The sequence below is a fragment of the Ptychodera flava genome, chromosome 16 (genome assembly GCF_041260155.1).
Source record: "Ptychodera flava strain L36383 chromosome 16, AS_Pfla_20210202, whole genome shotgun sequence".
Classification (NCBI taxonomy): domain Eukaryota; kingdom Metazoa; phylum Hemichordata; class Enteropneusta; family Ptychoderidae; genus Ptychodera; species Ptychodera flava.
The window spans coordinates 17531584-17549992 of NC_091943.1; the positions used below are offsets into that span (position 1 = coordinate 17531584).

Here is an 18409-nt window from a genome sequence, read left to right on the forward strand (position 1 = left end):
GCAGGCCTGATGCCCATCAAGGTGCGGATGCTGTGCTGGAGGAGTATAACAAAAACATCAAGGCCTGGGCTCCTCCAGTACCAGACTCAGGTAAGTGGTTGGTGATCTGCAGCAGGTACGACCATCTGGCCAGTCTGAGAAAGACAGTCTTCTCAGTCCTTTCCCTTGCAAACCCTGAGTCATTGGAACGTAGTTGTTCTGACTACACCAATGATTTGATGGGTTTCAGGAGAAAACTGAGACAGACTTGTTATGTCAAGTATCAGTCTGGCCGCACTCCTATTACCATCACAGGAGATGCTGGAGATACCAACTTCAGCAATTTTAACATTAATACCGAAAGAATCCGTCAGGCCATGATTGTCTGTACCGGTGCCTATCCAGGCACCGGAAAAAAATCACAACTGTTCGTTACCCTCGCCGAAAGACACGAAAGTGAAAAAGATGAAAAAAAAACAAATGCCACACTTCGACACGAATGCTTGACTATCATACAGCACTTACCAATGACCAACAGAACTACATTGCACACACAACTCAAACAAGCTACAACAAAAGCAAAGCTTCTTGATTTATTGCACAGTTTGCGTGATTTGCAAGGGACAATTACTGAGGTGTTTGAATTTGAAATGCAACAATGATGCATTTCATTTTCAAACACCTATATCCCTTGCTAATGTGGCAAACTGTGTAATAATCAGAATTTTTGTCACTACTGGCATGACACTAATAATATTTAAGTCTTCATATTACTGCACAGATACATATACAATTTTACTTTCCTTCATTTTGCTCCATTGCGTAAGTTATTGCTTTATATTATCTTTTCTTTGTCTATTTTTTTGTTTTAGTTTTATTTATTTTGAAGATTTTATCCATATGTATATATTTTTTGCATTTATTTATTGATCTATTCATTTATCATATTTTCAATATTATTTTCAGTCCTCTTGAGGTGAAAAGTACATCTGATATTTTTCAAAAATTTGTGCTTGGTTCCCAGCTGAGAAGTCCAAGATTGATGAGGTCAAATTGAAAGACATACACGTTGAATCAATATTATATGAAATTAAAATTTAAATTTATGACTATAGCTGATTTTGAGAAAGGTCTTTTCATAATGTGATTCAAATATAAATTCCATAGCATTATTGTTTTTTAATTTACTCTAATTACCATCATCTTATTCAGAAAACCATATAAAACTTTCAATTTGACCTCATCATCTTGAAATACTAATTAACCCTTTTACACTTACCAAAAGTCTCCAAAGTTTTTGTGTGTGTGTATGACTTTTCTGTTGATCACAGAAAATTGAATGTATTGTCTGTTCACAAAATAACTTCTTGTGGAATGATGTAAAAGGGTTAATTTGGCTTTTATGTGATCAAAAACTTTGCTTTGCTTCTGTATTCATTTAATGTTTATTACTTGTTGCCATCTTCTGCAGGTTTCCAAATAAACACCAAAATCACTTATCAACCAGCTGTTTCTTCTTTATGTTTATAAAACTAATCATGAAAAACATTTTCTTAACACAAAACATTAAAAACCGAATTAAATTAATAAATAATAATGATGTCCATGACTGACAAGACAGTGTATTATTTGGAAGCCTGGTCAACTAACACTTCTGATGCAATTATTATATTTTCCTGATATATTATATTATATTATATTGTATTATATTATATTATATTATATTATATTATATTTCAGAGACTTTATCATGACAGATTATATTTATATATATTTTTTAACATTGTGCAAGATACAGAGTGTTGCTATCACGCCTATTTAACGATTTTAAATCAATTTCTTGAAGGAATCATGTGACATTTTTAATTAAATGATACACTATTAATAACAATATTCTAAAATGCATAATGGATTCCAGTATTTAAAAATCCTGCTTTTATTTTTGAATGTTTGTGTGTGTGTGCGTGTGTGTGTATGAAAATGACAGTAACTTTGTGTGAATGTGTTTATTTTGCAGCCTTGATTCTCTCATATGACAGTGATTATTGATACCCTATATTTCATATTTCAATTGTGTTTTGTAAAGTTTAAGTAAAGTAAAGTAAAGTAAGCCTTTATTGAAATCGTATCCCAGTTTGGATCTTGATCATAAAGTACAATAAAGGTTTTGCAAAAACAACAATGAAAGAGTATATATAATATATATAAATATAAATATCTATACATGAGGTCAACATATTAAGGTTCATAAATAGTTTACTTTGTCTTTTTAGTCCCCACGGACACCGTCCGGGGGACTTATAGGTTTGGTCATGTCCGTGCGTGCGTGCGTGCGTGCGTGCGTGCGTCCGTCCGTTCACGCAGATATCTCAGAGATGCCTGAAGCGATTTCATTCAAACTTTGTACAAGGATTACTTCATATGTCATACAGATGCACGTCGATTCGTTTTGTGATACGATCCAATATGGCTGCCAGGCGGCCATTTATTACTATTTTTTCATGTACAGAGCCATAACTCAGGCATGTTTCAACTGATTTTATTCAAAGTTGGTACAAGGACATTGACCAATGTCATAGATATGCACGTCAAGTTTTTTTGTGATACGATCCAATATGGCCGCCGTGCGGCCATTTTGTTACGATTTTTTTCATGTACAGAGCCATTACTCAGGCATGTTTCAACAGATTTTATTCAAACTTGGTACAAGGACATTGACCAATGTCATAACTATACACATCAATTTTTTTTGTGATACGATCCAATATGGCCGCCGTGCGGCCATTTTGTTACGATTTTTTCATGTACAGAGCCATTACTCAGGCACGTTTCAACAGATTTTATTACAAACTTGGTACAAGGACATTGACCAATGTCATAACTATACACATCAATTTTTTTTTGTGATACGATCCAATATGGCCGCTGTGTGTGCGGCCATTTTGTTACGATTTTTTCATGTACAGAGCCATAACTCAGGCATAACTCAACTGATTTATTCAAACTTGGTAAAAGGACATTGACCTGTGTCATACACATGCACATTGATTTGTTTTGTGATACGATCCAATATGGCCGCCGTGTGGCCATTTTATTACATTTTTTCATATCCAGAACCATAACTCAGACATGTATCAAGCGAATTTATTCAAAGTTGGTACAAGGAGATTGACCAATGTCATACATATGTACATTAATTTGTTTTGTGATACAATCCAATATGGCTGCTGTGCGGCCATTTTGTTATGATTTTTTCATGTACAAGCCACAGCTCAGGCATATCTCAACCAATTTTAATCAAATTTGCTACAAGGACATTGACCTATGTCATACATATGTACATTTATTTGTTTTGTGATACGATCCAATACGGCCACTGTGTGGCCATTTTATTATTATTTTTTCATGTCCTGAACTACAACTCAGACATGTATCAAGCAATTTTATTCAAAAGTATTTTTATCACAGACCTAATGAAGAGGACTTTATCCTCTCTGAGGACCTGTAATCAAAGTACCCATTAACAAGTGGGGACTGTGTCATCTACGATGACTTGTTCATTTTGTCTTGTCTGAGTTTAAAACATGTATGTATGTATTTTCCCAATTCACACAATGATGCTTTATCTGTCCTTGAAAAGATGCTTACAAGGTCTTGTGTGCCTCTGAATGCGTTTTTACAAATGTTTAGTTTACTGAAAAAATCACGTCTAATGTCTGTGTATCCTTTGCAATGAAAAAGAAAATGTATCTCATCTTCTACTTGTTTGTTTTGGCAAATTGCGCATGCTCTGTCTATGACATCAAGGTTTCTATATCTACCTGTTTCTATGTGTAGTATGTGTGCACTAATGCGTAACTTGGACAGGGCTGATCTGTGATCTGGGTTTTTTATAACATGAAGGTAGCTTTCGAGAGAGAAATCTTTTTTCAACTCTCTGTATGTGCGAAGTTTATTTTTATGGTGCCCTGTCTGGTATCATCATGAATCAATTCAAATGCACATTTTTCAAATAGCTGTTTAACTTTTACATTGAAATTAGTTTTAAACTGTTTGTCATTTTCTATCTTTGACACTGATTCCACGCTAAACAGTATAATTGTAAAATAAAATTCCTAAAAATTGAAGTTGTTTTTGAAAACGTTTTATTGGCTTTAAAGTATCATTTATCAATTAAAGTCATGAAAAATAGTCTCAGGGGACCCAAACACATTTCCAATTTTACGTGAACAACGTGTTTCATACTAGGAAGAAAAATATGCATCAGATACGTTAACAGTCTTTGATGATTAACCTCCTAAAAAGCAATGAACATTAAATAAATGAATACATTTGTTACAAAAAGGCAACACCTAGAGGGATTCACTTCAATCGTATAACGATGTAGGTCAAGTCGAAAATTGGGAAAGTGTTGCGACGAAATCCGACGGACAGGGTAATTTTTTCACACAGAAAAGAACGAATGTGTTCCAATTATCATAGTAAAATCAAGACATCGAGAAGAAGGTGGCAGCATTACTTTATGCAATCTCTATCATAGGTACAAAATAGGTTTATATTTAACATTGATCAAAACTGCCAGATAAAAGCAGAATAACGTATAATTTAATTGTAGTCGTTTGTTAACGTATCTGATGCACTATTGTTTCCAGTCGATGTCACTGTTCTTTTATACTGAGTCTACGAGTTTAACACGAACAAACTGATTTCAAACACTTAACACGCTCTAGAACCTCTAAACCTTGAAAACGGTTTTAAAATGTGAAGCTCAAACTAACACGAAAACGAAAAATCATTGTTCTTCCGCATCACATGCTGGAATTTCTGCTGTAGATGTGGGAATCACATTTTTAACTCCTATAAACACCGACTTTTAATTGTATTTTTAATAACGCAACTTGAGTTCAACGTCAATTCAATTTCATGTTAGAAAAAGTGTCGAAATCGTAAATATTTTCAGGAAACATGTACTTAACGTATCTGATGCAGACTACACACTATGTCAGAATGCTTTTTTCATTGGCTCAGATATATATATTCTGTGGTATCTAAGGACACACATCTAAGAAATGCACAACGTCATGCAGTCTAAGTTAGTATCATGATTTATTCCGAGCCACGAACAGCAACAAAAGCCATTATTTTTTCGTAGTCTTCTTCTGCAAGGACAAATTGACGCCTGCTTTTCCCTGTTGGTTTCGCTCATCTATGGTGCAGATTATATCATTTGGTTTAATCCACAAGGCATCGGCTCTTGCTGGCCATTTGTATGTCGGGTGTTTATTTTTCCCATGCGTTGGCTCCATGAATGTTATGTTATAATCGTCGTCATTCTCGTCATACTCAATTACTTGACCAACGTACCACTGACAATCATACAGGGCTGCAACATAATCGCCTTCCGCGGCAATGACATTGACATCCTCACGGCTGCGGCTTGTACATGTAACTGTAGCAGATGATGAGTGGTTTTCTGTGGGCGATGCAGCGTTTTTCTTGTTACTCCTGGTCCATCCTTCACACAAATCACCAACGAGACATCTTTGACAGTAACAAGAAACGTCTCTGGTGTAAAGTTGACCTTTGGATGGATAAACCGCGTGTATTTTCATGGTACCGGGTATAGTTTTAAAAGTACACATCTCTAGCTCTTCGGATGTTGCTTTGTATTCGGGCTCTGAATAAAATCGATAATGTATCGATTTTTCATTTCTTGAAGCCCACGCAAAGAAATCGCTGGCATCCTGGATTGTCGTTTTTCCTTGTTTAATAGCATCAGCTGCTTGTCGCTTGGCAGAGCCACCAAGTCCATCACATGGACCTTTCCCGTGTCCACTTTCAAAGTAATTCCAACGAGCATGGAACCCATGCCTCTCGTAGTGATGAACAACTGTGTCGATCACGAACCGGTTGCGATATTGGGATGAAGGGCTGTCTGTCCAGTAATGGATTACCTTTGCTTCAGGAAATGTTTCTCGCAATTCTTTCGTGAGCATTTTGATGATTGTGACAACGGCGATTGAATTATGATGGTTTACATGAGATACAAAGATGTAATTCTTATGCTCAAGATTGTCGTCAGCGGTGCCGTAGTAGGCCACAACAGGGTGAAGTGTGACATTTGTCGCATTCCAGTAAGCACTCTGCACTTCATCCATGCTTCCACAAGTAAAGTTCTCAGCAAAATCCATTTGCAGAATGATGTGACCTTTTGGAAGGGTGTCTTTCAGGCGTCTCAAAGCAGCATATTGTGTCTTAACTCGGTCTACGTGCTTCAAAAACTCTGCATAGGCGCTCTTCATCAAAGCTATGAAGTCATCCCTACTTTCTTCTCACGTACAATTTTCATTCGTTTCTTTCCATCGGATTCCACTCTTTTCCATGTATCAAATTCAACTTCATCATTCCTTATATTACCTAGTAGAGTTTCCATCCCATCATTTGTCACCTGTCTACATACCACTTCTGGATTATTTGACACGTTGATACCCATGGAGCGTAGACATTTAAGCATCATTGCCATATTTTGGTGTTTGATACAGAGACATGTATTTCGCGAAATACAGGATGTCAGCAGCACGTATCTTGGCCTAAATGAGCAGAATAATGACAGCGATATCTTTATTTCAGGGTGTTCAGCTTTGAATTTCTCGTACACATTGCAGAGATAATCATTGAGAATGCGGGTTTGGTGTTTTTCTCCTTCGTACGATTTAACATCATTTTTTCCAGGCATGGAAATACTTTACATCATCTCGTTTCATGAAATCGACGACCCGATTTTTTAAACACGCCCTAGCAAGAGTTAGTCGTGCTCTTTTCTGTAACTGTATTGTTTTTGTATTAGTATTCATAATACTTGATTTCGGAATACCGGTGCTCTGGTGTAGAAGGGAAATGCAACGAGAGCGTTTTACTATTTTCCACTAACAACGCGGTGAATTACATTTCGAACTTTCTGCGATTTGTTGTGTTTCTTTGACTCTTTAATTTCATCAAGAATTGCATTTGCCATGGTGAGTTTCTTTACAACAGACCTAGGCATCTTTCCAGGACTCACTCCTGCTTGACGTAATTCTTGTCTTGTTCTCTTTCTGGGTGTTTGTGCCGTTTCACTCTGCCTTGATCCAAGGATGCACGTACTAGCAGCAGTGACTGTGTGTTTTTGCTTACTTTTAAACCGCTGGCATCTCTTCGCCAACTTTCTTTTCTCTCTTGTCAGAATCTCTATCCTTTTCTTCAGGTATTGTGCTTCTTTCCTGGATTTTTGTAGTGCACTGGCTGCTTTTGCGTTTCTCTTCTTTTGTGGAAAGGACATTTTATTAGAACGGTGATGGATTACTTCGTGAACTGCGGGAACTCAGTGGACTACAAGACTCCAATGTGTTACTGGAAATGCTCGGCAGAGGTACTGGTTCAGAAATTGTTACTTCTCTCTGTTTTTCTCTTAGCCTCAGTAGGATTTTTTTGTTTATATGTCTATACTTTTTACTATATTGTTTATTTCGTTCTCTAATACTGGCTTGTTTCTTTTTGGACAGATCTTTTATTGGTATCCGATAACGTTTTGAACGTTCCCTTTCTCTAGCCAAGTATTCAGGGTCGTTTTTTTTTCTTTCTCTCTCTATACTCTCGCGGTAATCTGGTCGTGTTTTACCCATCTCTACAAAAATAAAGATGAAGAAGTACTCTAAATGGTCGCCTAATATTTACACGTCACTGTCACGCATGTTTAATTTTCAAGCTAAAGGCTAATTTAAGGAGAAGTCAGATCTATACAAAAACATGTCAGATACGTTAACTAAATTGTCCGTCAAATGTTGAGCAATATACATCTTTTGTAAGTTGCTTTTTTGAAATTACGTCAATAAATCAAACATTTAATAGAAATTACGTCAAAAATTACGATTTGATTTCACAAATATGTCTGTTAAATGCACGTAGTACAGAAGGGAAATAAGACAATAACGCGTGATATCTGCATGTTTCTGTCAGATACGTTAAATATTACGTACGTGATATTTTGCTCTGCATATTGAAGAGTGACCGCAAAATACATAAAGTATCACTCTTTTCAAAGAACTTGATGTTATATCTCTCATTGCATTCTTATAAATTTGTGCAATGCAACAAGATTGTACTTACTTCCGAATTCGACGCAATTATCCTGGAATATGATGACAGAGAGCGCCCTCGACTCAAACGACGCCTGGCAATCAGTCTATTAGCATATCAATAGATAGATTGTTCAAAGGTCAGAGTGCAAAAAGCAGCGTCATTGTTTGAGTGCGTCAATATATTGATTTTTTCGGGGCTATAGTAATCGAGGTCACGTATCTGATGCAAACGTATCTGACACCCAAAAGTCTTATTTAACGTTCAATACTAATTGTTATGTATATTTTTAAGATTTCACAGTCGATGTGAATAAGTGAGATTCATGTAACACGATGATCAATAAAATACTTGTTTGTATAGTCTCATGATTTAAATACAGCGATTAGAAAGTTAACGTATCTGATGCAAGCAAATTGACGAATGCGTATTCAACGTGATTGACTAAGGTCATCTTGCAAGGTATTTCAGATACATTGACGGTGATTCAATTTTGAAGATATATGATATAGTCAAAGTAACTTTGCGTGATTACCATGAAAAAATGTGTTTATATATTTTTCCAGATCAGTATCACAAATGTCCACGTATCTGACGGTCAATTTGAAGACAACACATAAAGTCAAAACGTACATCTAGAGAACAGGGACCGGCCCTAAATTCCTGATAACAAACCCAGCCTTGTAAGAATCTAAATGATACTAAAAACAACTAGCAATTACATGAAAGTTTACCAATTTGTTATTCAATAATAGACATTAAGAGGAAAAGACAGGTAGAAATGCTATGATTTAGGGCAGTTTACAAACTTTTTCACCGAAAAAACAACTTATGATAGTGGGAAAATGTTGTTTGTTCTGATATGGGGGGAAATGTAAATAAAAAACCCCAGAAAATAAATATGTTTGGTCGAAACTATTTGTCCCCATCACGGAAAGACACGCCTTTACTGAAAAAGAATGTTTTAGTGTGGAATCAGTGTTTACATTCATGGCATCTCCAATATTTACGAGCAGCAACGATTGTTTAATTCCTGACACCCAATTATCTGTATGTGCATTGTCCAGTTGACAACCGAGATCATAAGCCTCACGAGTCGGTGTTGTATCTGCTTTCTTACTTATTTTTAACCAATATTTGACCATTTGTGTTATGCTTGAAACAATTAGAGGATATCTACCCAGTTCCAATCACTTGAATATTTTGATATTACAGTTTCTTTACAAAAAATAATGCCCAATGAAAAGTATTACAAGCAAAATCATTTTAAACAAACTTACTGTGTAAATTTGTATGTGTTCATTATATTTTTTCCCATCATTTAATAATAGAAATAAAAGTTGAAAAAGCATTTCTTCTAAACTATGGTGGTTATATCTTGAATGAATGTAATATGTCAGGGTGAGTTGAGTCCTGTATTACAGTATAATGCCTGCTCTAAGGAGGTGAATATTCATGAATTGAGAAAAGTAAAAAATGTATGTTAAACGGCTGTCTTGATGTTCTACTAAATGAAAAAAAGCTATGGAAAGTTTGTGTTTCAACACAGTCCCTCTGTTTTGAGAACGCTGCTATTGCTCATTGTCACAAATTTTCAGATCACAATTTTTCCATTTCAGAAGGCACATTGCTGCACTATCTGTTCACAATCCCTTCCTCTTATAATCCCTACTCACAGTGCCCCACCTTCATATACATACAGCATATACCTTACCTTATAATCCACGAAACCGACTTATATAAACCCTGGATATGTTGTTGTCCTGTGAACATAACCGTTGTGGTTTAGCAGCGTACAAAGTTGAAAGGTCATATCAACTTATATTTTGCAAACCTCTGGTCAGAAGTTTCACACGTACCGTTCACCCAATATCCATCCAGTAACTACTGCCAATACTCAACTGATGACATATTGCGTTGAAACAAAATATCAACAAAAACCCTACAAATAGTTTAAGGTGCAAAGTTCAAGGTTCAAGTCATACGATTGACTTCACACAAGAGGGTTTAGTTTTGCGAACGTTGTTAATTTTGTTCGGTATGAAGGTTGAGGGTTCCCAAACACGTCAATGATGAGTTGCGATAAAACAATTATGTAAAATATTAAAACTTTTATAAAAAGACACATTCATATTGTTGGTATGTGATTGTGAACGTCATTAACGGCATATCTCTTTTTGGAGGATGTGTGGCCCTGAAAAGGGCCGTTTGGTACACAGACGCATGTTCAAGGTACGGATGTCACGGTGAAACCTTGATGGCAAACAATGTCACGGGCTCGGTCGACGTCGGCTTCCTTCAAGAGAAACCCAACATTACACGACTGAACACAGCCGTATCGTCTTGAATGGAAATACGGGGCGCCCTTGATTTTCAAATAGTAGACACCATTTGAAGAGAGATTTGCGTCGATTGCTCTTGCGAGTACTCGCGCAGCATCTCTCTTCAGGTGTCCATATATTTGATGGGCGTCCCTCCCATTCTCAACGATCGCGACTGCATTCGAGTCGTGAGAGTTGGATTTCTCTCTCAGGAGGCGATACGCCGACCCAACAGTTAGGGAACCCTTGTAATGGCTCATCCCAACAGCTAAAACTCCGTGAATAATTATTCCTGGCATTTTTCTGCGATCACAGGATCGATGACGAGAAGAACCGGACACTAGCCTATTGTCAGTACGTCTATACACACGATCCCTCAACAAAACGTCGTCTTGTCGTCTGTGTATATGCATGTATCATTCGCGCCTTGTCGTCCGTCTGTCGTCGAAATACAGTGAAGGCGCCAAAATCAAAATTTAATATTTCAAAAAAGCACCGGTGAAATTTTTTCTTCTCAACCAGGAAGTAAGTTTGGCTTGTGATCTCATGTTTTTATGTTGTAGGGTATCCCCGAGCAGAGATTTTGACCTCTTAATCTACATTTGAAAGGAAAAGGTCGTGATTTTCATAACAAAGGGCGGGAAATCGCTCGATTGACGCTTGAATTCCGTGGCGTGATTGGCTGGAGTACGTTCTGAATACTAATGTATGTAAATTTTTTATGCAAATGAACAACTCCTAATATGGTTGATCGATCGGACTGTGAATATCTAATCAGATCTGGTTGCGACTTCGCCGAAGTGAGAGACATTCTGAACGCTTTTTTCCTTCTGTACATCCTAAAGACGATCGTTTTGTGACAAGTTATTGGCCATTTCTTTATAGAAATGACATATTTTGGTATTTTTTGAGGATAATCTCTGAGAAAATGAAGACTTTTTTTGATCGGTCGAACGTGATTTTGAAGTTGAACAGCGGCTTGAATGGCGTCACCACGGAGCATCGCATTGACCAGCCTCTCTGAAAGCTCAAGTTTGAGTATGTCAGTTCGGTTTTCTAGGCCGAAAACACTAATGATGAAGAAATTTGAAAGGATTTTCACGAAATCTTAATTTAATATGTGATTTTGGAGCGATCAGGTCTGTTTATGTCAAGTAAACTTTGGTATCGCGGCATTCTTCACCGTGTATCGAGACGGCCAAGATGGCCGCCGATCACGGGTTTGTGTGTACAAAACGTACAACACGGCATGTTCCGAACTGTTGATCTCGCGTCATATTCCTACGTCTATAACATATTCTTTTGTCGAAATATACCCGATATGTAATTATTTATATCATATCTATTGGTTTCTGTTCATTTACTGGCGAATTATGTTGCGTGCTCGTCAAAATACGTGATCAAACTTTCGTATGTGTTCACATTGACTGTCATGATTTACGGAGACGTCGCGATCAAACATCAGGGCCAGTACGGTTATCGAAAGCGTTCAGAGGCGAATGTCGTTCTTATTGTACCTCAAACTTATTTTATTTAGTTCTTGAATCGAATTTATTTTCTCAGAAGTTCAGGTAGTGCGTTTTTGTGGTGAAATTTTTCGTTGTTTGCCAATCACAGGGTAGCTAATAACGTAGCTGAATACAGGCTCTGATTTGAATTGCCTTGTAAGATGGCAGCTTGTTCATGATATCAATCAAATTAGTTGTTTGTGTTTACTTGCAATGCCAAAATCTTTCAAACATATCCTCTCTAACTTTAATGGCAACATTCATTCCAGAACAACAACAATTGAATTATATCTGATAGCAATCAGAATTCAAATAAAAAAATAAAAACAAAGATTTTTCCTGGTTACATGGTTTCACCTTTCGATGCAGAAAGAAATACACAAACAAACAAACAAACAAACAAATAAATAAATAAACGACAAATGAATAAAAGATGTTGTTTACGAAATTCAATCATGTTGCTGATTAAATTGTCTTGAGCTGTATTTCACTTGTTATATGCTTTTGTGTAGCTGTAGAAGGGTATGTGGTATTTTGTATTATTGACAAATATCAACAATTGTTTGTTTGTTTATTATTTACATTTGATAAGTTCCGCTGCTTATAATTTTCACCAAAATATGTGTCTTTTCATGAGATTTAAAATGTGTAAAAGTTTGCAGGTTTTGGACTATAAGATCTATTTTTAGAGTCTTTTATTCATTTTCAATACATTTTGAACCAAAAATGTGCATTTTAAGCCCATTTTCCCACCCCCCATTTGCTAAACCAAACATGGAAAGACTTCTCGAAGCTTCTCCATTTCCTGATCTTTGAAATTCATAGTGGTTTGGCTGGGCTTCCAATCACAGGAAACACACTGTACCTGTCTAAAAGAAGTGTAACATGTCAAGTTTATTGGTTCAAAAAGTTCTTGGCATGGGAGGCTATATTGCATGAAAGTCTATGGCGTCTTAAGGGTTAACATAATGCCTTGGAACCTGCATACAAATATGAAAGCTATCAGACAAGCAGTTTTTGAGTACAAAAAATTGACCAAAAATGGCAAAAATTGACCCAAAAATCAGAATTGTAGATTTCATCATAATATGAATATATTGCATTTTGATCATCCCTAGGAACCTGTACACCAAATATCAAGGCTCAAGCGATTTCAGTGAAAAAAATTATTGACCAAAAATGGCAAAATTGCCTTAAAAATACCAATTTGCATATTTCTGCAAAGCTTGAACAAATCTCAATTAGGTCGTCCCTAGGGACCTACGCCTCAAATATAAAAGCTATCTGATGATCAGTTTTGAAGATTTTTATAGATTCTTTGACCAAAAATGACAAAACTTGCCACAAAAATATAAATTTGCATCTGTCCTCACAATTTGAACAATATCTAAATAGGGTCAACCCTAGAGACCTGCATACCAAATATTAAAGCTGTGGGACCAGCCCTTAAAGTATATTAATGAAATTAGACTGGCCGTTCTTTGAAGAAGCTTGAATGAAAACAGTTGACAGACGATGGACAACACATATTCACATATTAGATAAGCTCAGTGTCGCTGACAGAGGAGCTAATGACAGCTGTAAGGAAGTACGTTGGAATGTTGGTTTTGTGACAATATCCTCAACAACGAAAAATTCTCAAAAGTTCCAGTATTTCCAGAAAAACCTAAGTGGGCATGAGGACACAAAACAAAGAATTCCCTTACTCTGACCTAGGTGTATCACATTTGAAATGAATAATGCTTTCAGTGGGATTTACTCATGAACGTCTGTTCCTAGCTGTCATGCATGCTGTACACAAGGTTGTTATGACATTGCAAGGTATTATCCTGTGGACTTGTATTCGTCCTTAAAAACTATCTACTGTTGATTGACCAATCAGAGTGCTCAATTCAGGGTGTTTTATCTACTCTTAAAGCCTTGGTCACCAAATTCCAGAAACGAATGACAGCGCCGTAGTAAAGTACTGTCCAATCAAAAGTGAACATGTCATATTCTGTAGACATCTGGTACGTTTTAATATTCAAATTTGGTAACACAGCGGAAACCAGCTGCAACACAAAATCTGCTGTGCCCTAGGGCATTTATATAATGTGCCCTAGGGCATTTATAGGATGTTCCATTACATGGAAGGCTATTTCACAAATAAAAGTTTTAATTCATATCCTAAACATGTTACATTGACAAAGGGGACGGTTGACGTAAACACATTGAAAACGAAATATATCAGTCAGGGGCGATAGTTTTTAAGTCGGATAAAACCCACGTACTCGGGCTCTTCTGGTATATAAAGTTCAACCCTACGATGAAATGTCTCGGCCTGCGGCCTCGACATTTTATCGTTGGGTTGGACTTTATATACCAGAAGAGCCCTCGTACTCGGGCTTTATCCTATACATAATCTCTTGACTACCACAATGTTGTAAAATTGTTGGACAAAACATACTGTGAATATGTATAGGATCTCATCAGAATTTTCCAGCAGTCAAGGTAGTCAAGAGGGATATTAAAATACTCTCAATACAAAATCCCAGAAATTGGCGATGGATGTCAAGCAAATGTGATGCAAATTCAACATTTGATTCATGTTCATACATGTAGTACACCAGCTTTGCTGCTTTCCAATCCCTGCAAGACTGGTTTCTGCACAGCTGCCATTTGCAAATTTTGGATATGCACCAGGGATGTTGGGATATAGCGTGCACAGCAACAGACACATATAAACAGACATAGACAGGATGATCCCAACCGTTCTTATTTTTGCGTAACAGACTTTTTCTTTCAGTTTAGAAATCTATATGGCAAGAAAAAAATTAAACTGGTTTCATGAAACTTTGCAAAATAATTAAGGAAAGAAAAAAAATAAAACATTTGTTCCACCTTTTCAGGGTCGTACTTTTCATTGACAAAATCCAGCCAGTCTTCAGATGTTATCTCTTCGTCACTGTTGTCTTCTAGCCAATAGTGAAGCTGTTTTAAGTAACTTGTAACCTGCATTCTGCCGGGAAAGAACTGAACAAAATGGAGGAAAAATCTGAGATATTTCCTTGTGACTGTTTTAACTGGGTGATACTGCGAATCAGCAGTATTGCACTAATGTTTTCATGGAACGGAAGGCTAAAAAAATTGGAAGCTGGAAATATTGGTCTCCTTGGCAACAGATATTGTATATTTTGTCATGTTTACCATGACAGATGTCAATGTAATTACCACAGCATCAGGAAATAAACATAACTTCTAACTAAATGAAAACAATTGAAGAAGTATTTAGGCCAAAACATGTTTCATTTTGTTAGGCTTGATAAAAAAGCAAAAATTTATTTTGTGTAAAAGTGTTGTTCCTAACACCCATGTACATATGTTTGTGTTATTCCATGATTTTATTGTTGAATCATTCATTACCCTGTAGAACCATTGTACCACTTGATATGATAAAGAGTAAATGCATATTTGCTCATTAGAAAAGTGTTTTTGTTTTGGCTTTAATCTTTGGCTACGCTTTGCATCGTGTTTTCCTATAAAAACAAAGTAGGAATGTTTCAGTAGACATAAAGTTGCATCAGGGAATACGGAAGAAAGATGAACTTAAACCAGAATTCACAAATTCATCGCGATGGACAATTATATTCAATCCTCTGATTTTAATGATTTATTATGATAAACAATCCCTTTGAACTTATAAAAACATTCAGGCTGATTTACGCTATGGAAATATACAAGATGAGACCTGAAATGTACGTTTGTTGGTATCAGATTTCAAAGAACCTCACCTTTGACAATACAGCCACGTATTTTTTCAGAGCTGTCAGTGTATTACCCTTGATGACATTATGCAAAGCAATTTCATGTCTCAGAGAGTAATGCAGCGTACTTTCCAAGTCTTGCATGTACACCGGAACACTATGAAAAGAGAGAGAAACAGATCACAGATCTAAAGTATGTTAATTTTACGCTGAACCCAGAAAAATCAACCAGCCATTCACTTATTTTAGTAGACTATTTTCCCATATAGATCTTCCCACCTTGATGGCAGATATGCTTTCTGCTAACTCTTTGAGTGCAAAAGTAATTTTTTGTCACCTTTATAAAATGAAACCCTGAAAATTTTGATCCCTCGTCTCACGATATGACTGATTTTCAAACTTGTTATATTTTACTCATATTCCTGAGAGATTGTCTTTTCAGAAAAATACCTTTGTACTTACTTTCTGAAGATGTGCTTTCTTTCAGTCTGAATCTCCACCGGATCTTGGTCCCTGGACTCAATGTGTTTTTGTTGTTGTAGTATCTGTTCCACAGGTGACAGCTTTCTCTTTTGTTGGTCTCCTTGCTCTTTTCCATTATCTTGTTTCTCCTCCTGTACTCCTTTCTCTTTCTGTCCGTCAAGGTCACCTTGTGGCTGATCATTATCACGTTGTAGCTGTTGCTTCATCTGTGGCTGACCACCATCAACTCTGTTCTGATGCAACCCTTCCTGTTCACCGTTCAGTATCTTCTGCTCTGCATGATCACCGTTGACAGGCTTGTCTGCTTGAGATCTCTCTCCTCCAACCACTGCACCTTTTGTGTCCTCCATGTTGTGTTTCACAATCTCAAACTTGTCTTCAGCAACCACTCTCTGCTCAGACCCTCCTCTTGACCCTAGGCCAAGTATAGCTTGACGATAATTTTCTCTTGTAGCTTGTGCTTCTCTGCAGGCGAAGTGAAACACATCAGTTTAAGAGATTAAACACTTAAGGTATGCTCAGACTTTCCTCGATGAAACTTTCAACCATTCTCTAACAAATTCACAAAAAAAAACAGCGGTCACTATGCAATATTTAGCGCAAGAGAAACAAATTGCCTAACTATTACCGATTTTGAAATTTAAAATGGCTGCCATCCCATGTTAATTCAATGAGGAAAAATGAAATTTAAATGCTAAAAACTTTTCTTACTCCAAGAGCTTCAAAGTGAGCCCCCACAAGTGGTAGATGAGAAGAATTGTAAAAGTGAGAAAGTCTGAATATCTGAGGCGCATTTTACCCTTACACCAAGATGAAAGAGTCTACTTTCTACAGAACCAAATGGAAAATTACAACAATATGGTTTCATGAATTTTTGGTGAGACAGTTGATCTGATTACTGTCCACTGTCTCACCAAACTGAAATTAGAAAGACGGATTATACAAACTTTAGTGGATGGGTGATACATTCAGAGATACACCATCTGTTTCTATGGACTGCTGTCTGAACACATATGGTGCAGAGTATTTTAGTTTCACGGACGTCACTACCGGTACTTCCATTCACACATACACATACTGTATATTAAAACACAGGGACACACTTTAATTTTTAACACGCAAACATAAAGTATTTCTCCCACACACTACACTGGTGTGTACATTGTACAGACCAACAAAAATGACAAAAACACATGAAGAAGCATGACTGATCCATAAATACTTATACAACTACCCTTCAGACGACAAAAACATGTCGAGAGTCACTTTCACTTCCTGGGATATCATATGTACTTTGAAACAAAGCTCTTTGGCTGGATGGACGTTTTTGAAAACAAAATTCCCCCCTCTGTGCTGTGCGATAAAATAAACATGAAAACCAACAATTTTCCTAAGAAAGATGAACCCCCTCCAGAATGTTACCATCCACACCAAACCATAACATCTAACGCAGCCCGCCTCACAATATCTAACTTTCATATCAGTATATCATAGACCAACATAAATTGTACTGCATATATGTTTGAAATATTCACCAGACACATACCATAAAATGCCTAGTTGAAGTCACGGTTTCTCTATTAGGAATTTTTTTAAAGTCCTTTTAGAACAAGTCAGAAACCAAGATGCAGCTTCTGTTAAGTTCATTTTCCCAATCAAGATAAAGTTTGATCAAGTCACATAATGCCAGCCAGTTGGCTAGTGTCATACGATTTTTGTCTTCTCCAGACAACACTGAGCCATTACTAGCGAAACTAAAGAAAGGTACGGTCAACGTAAATTCACAAATGCACGGACATTGTTGCAGAGTCAGGGCTTGGCTTCTATTTCAGAACCATTGAGAAACCCAAAAGTAACCAAAAATACAACCAAGGACAATGTTGCAAAGTACGGGTGCAGCTTCTATCACCGCATCTTATGGTACACACACACACACACAAACACTCAAGGCATGAAAATTCCAATACAGAAACAGAAAGTGGACTACACTTACATCAATATTCTATGGCGCGTATGATTCGGATACATCACGTACATTGAGGGAAATGTATCCACACCAAATTTTGCCATCACATTTTCATTTTGCTCTTCTTTTGTGACCCTCTTTACCATCACATTCTCGAATTTTGCAAAGTCTAATATTACCTACATGAAAATGAAGAGAGAAATTGTGCTTTAGATTTGGCAACAGGCCTTTATAACAAAACAAAATTTTACAAACTGTATCATTGTCCTGTAAGAGCTAATATCAAACTTTGGA

The 18409-nt window shown here is 36.7% G+C and overlaps 1 protein-coding gene across 3 annotated transcripts in view; it reads right to left on the reverse strand.

Annotated features, from left to right (window-relative positions):
* Window positions 1-18409, reverse strand: part of LOC139114160 (sulfhydryl oxidase 2-like) — a 179112-nt gene that overhangs the window by 134568 nt on the left and 26135 nt on the right. For all 3 annotated transcript variants that reach the window (XM_070675725.1, XM_070675724.1, XM_070675723.1), the window contains 4 exons: window positions 18143-18294; window positions 16129-16614; window positions 15694-15823; window positions 14804-14935 (listed from right to left, as the gene is read on the reverse strand). In XM_070675725.1, the coding sequence (XP_070531826.1) occupies window positions 14804-14935; window positions 15694-15823; window positions 16129-16614; window positions 18143-18294 (900 nt within the window). The remainder of the gene's footprint in view (window positions 1-14803; window positions 14936-15693; window positions 15824-16128; window positions 16615-18142; window positions 18295-18409) is intronic.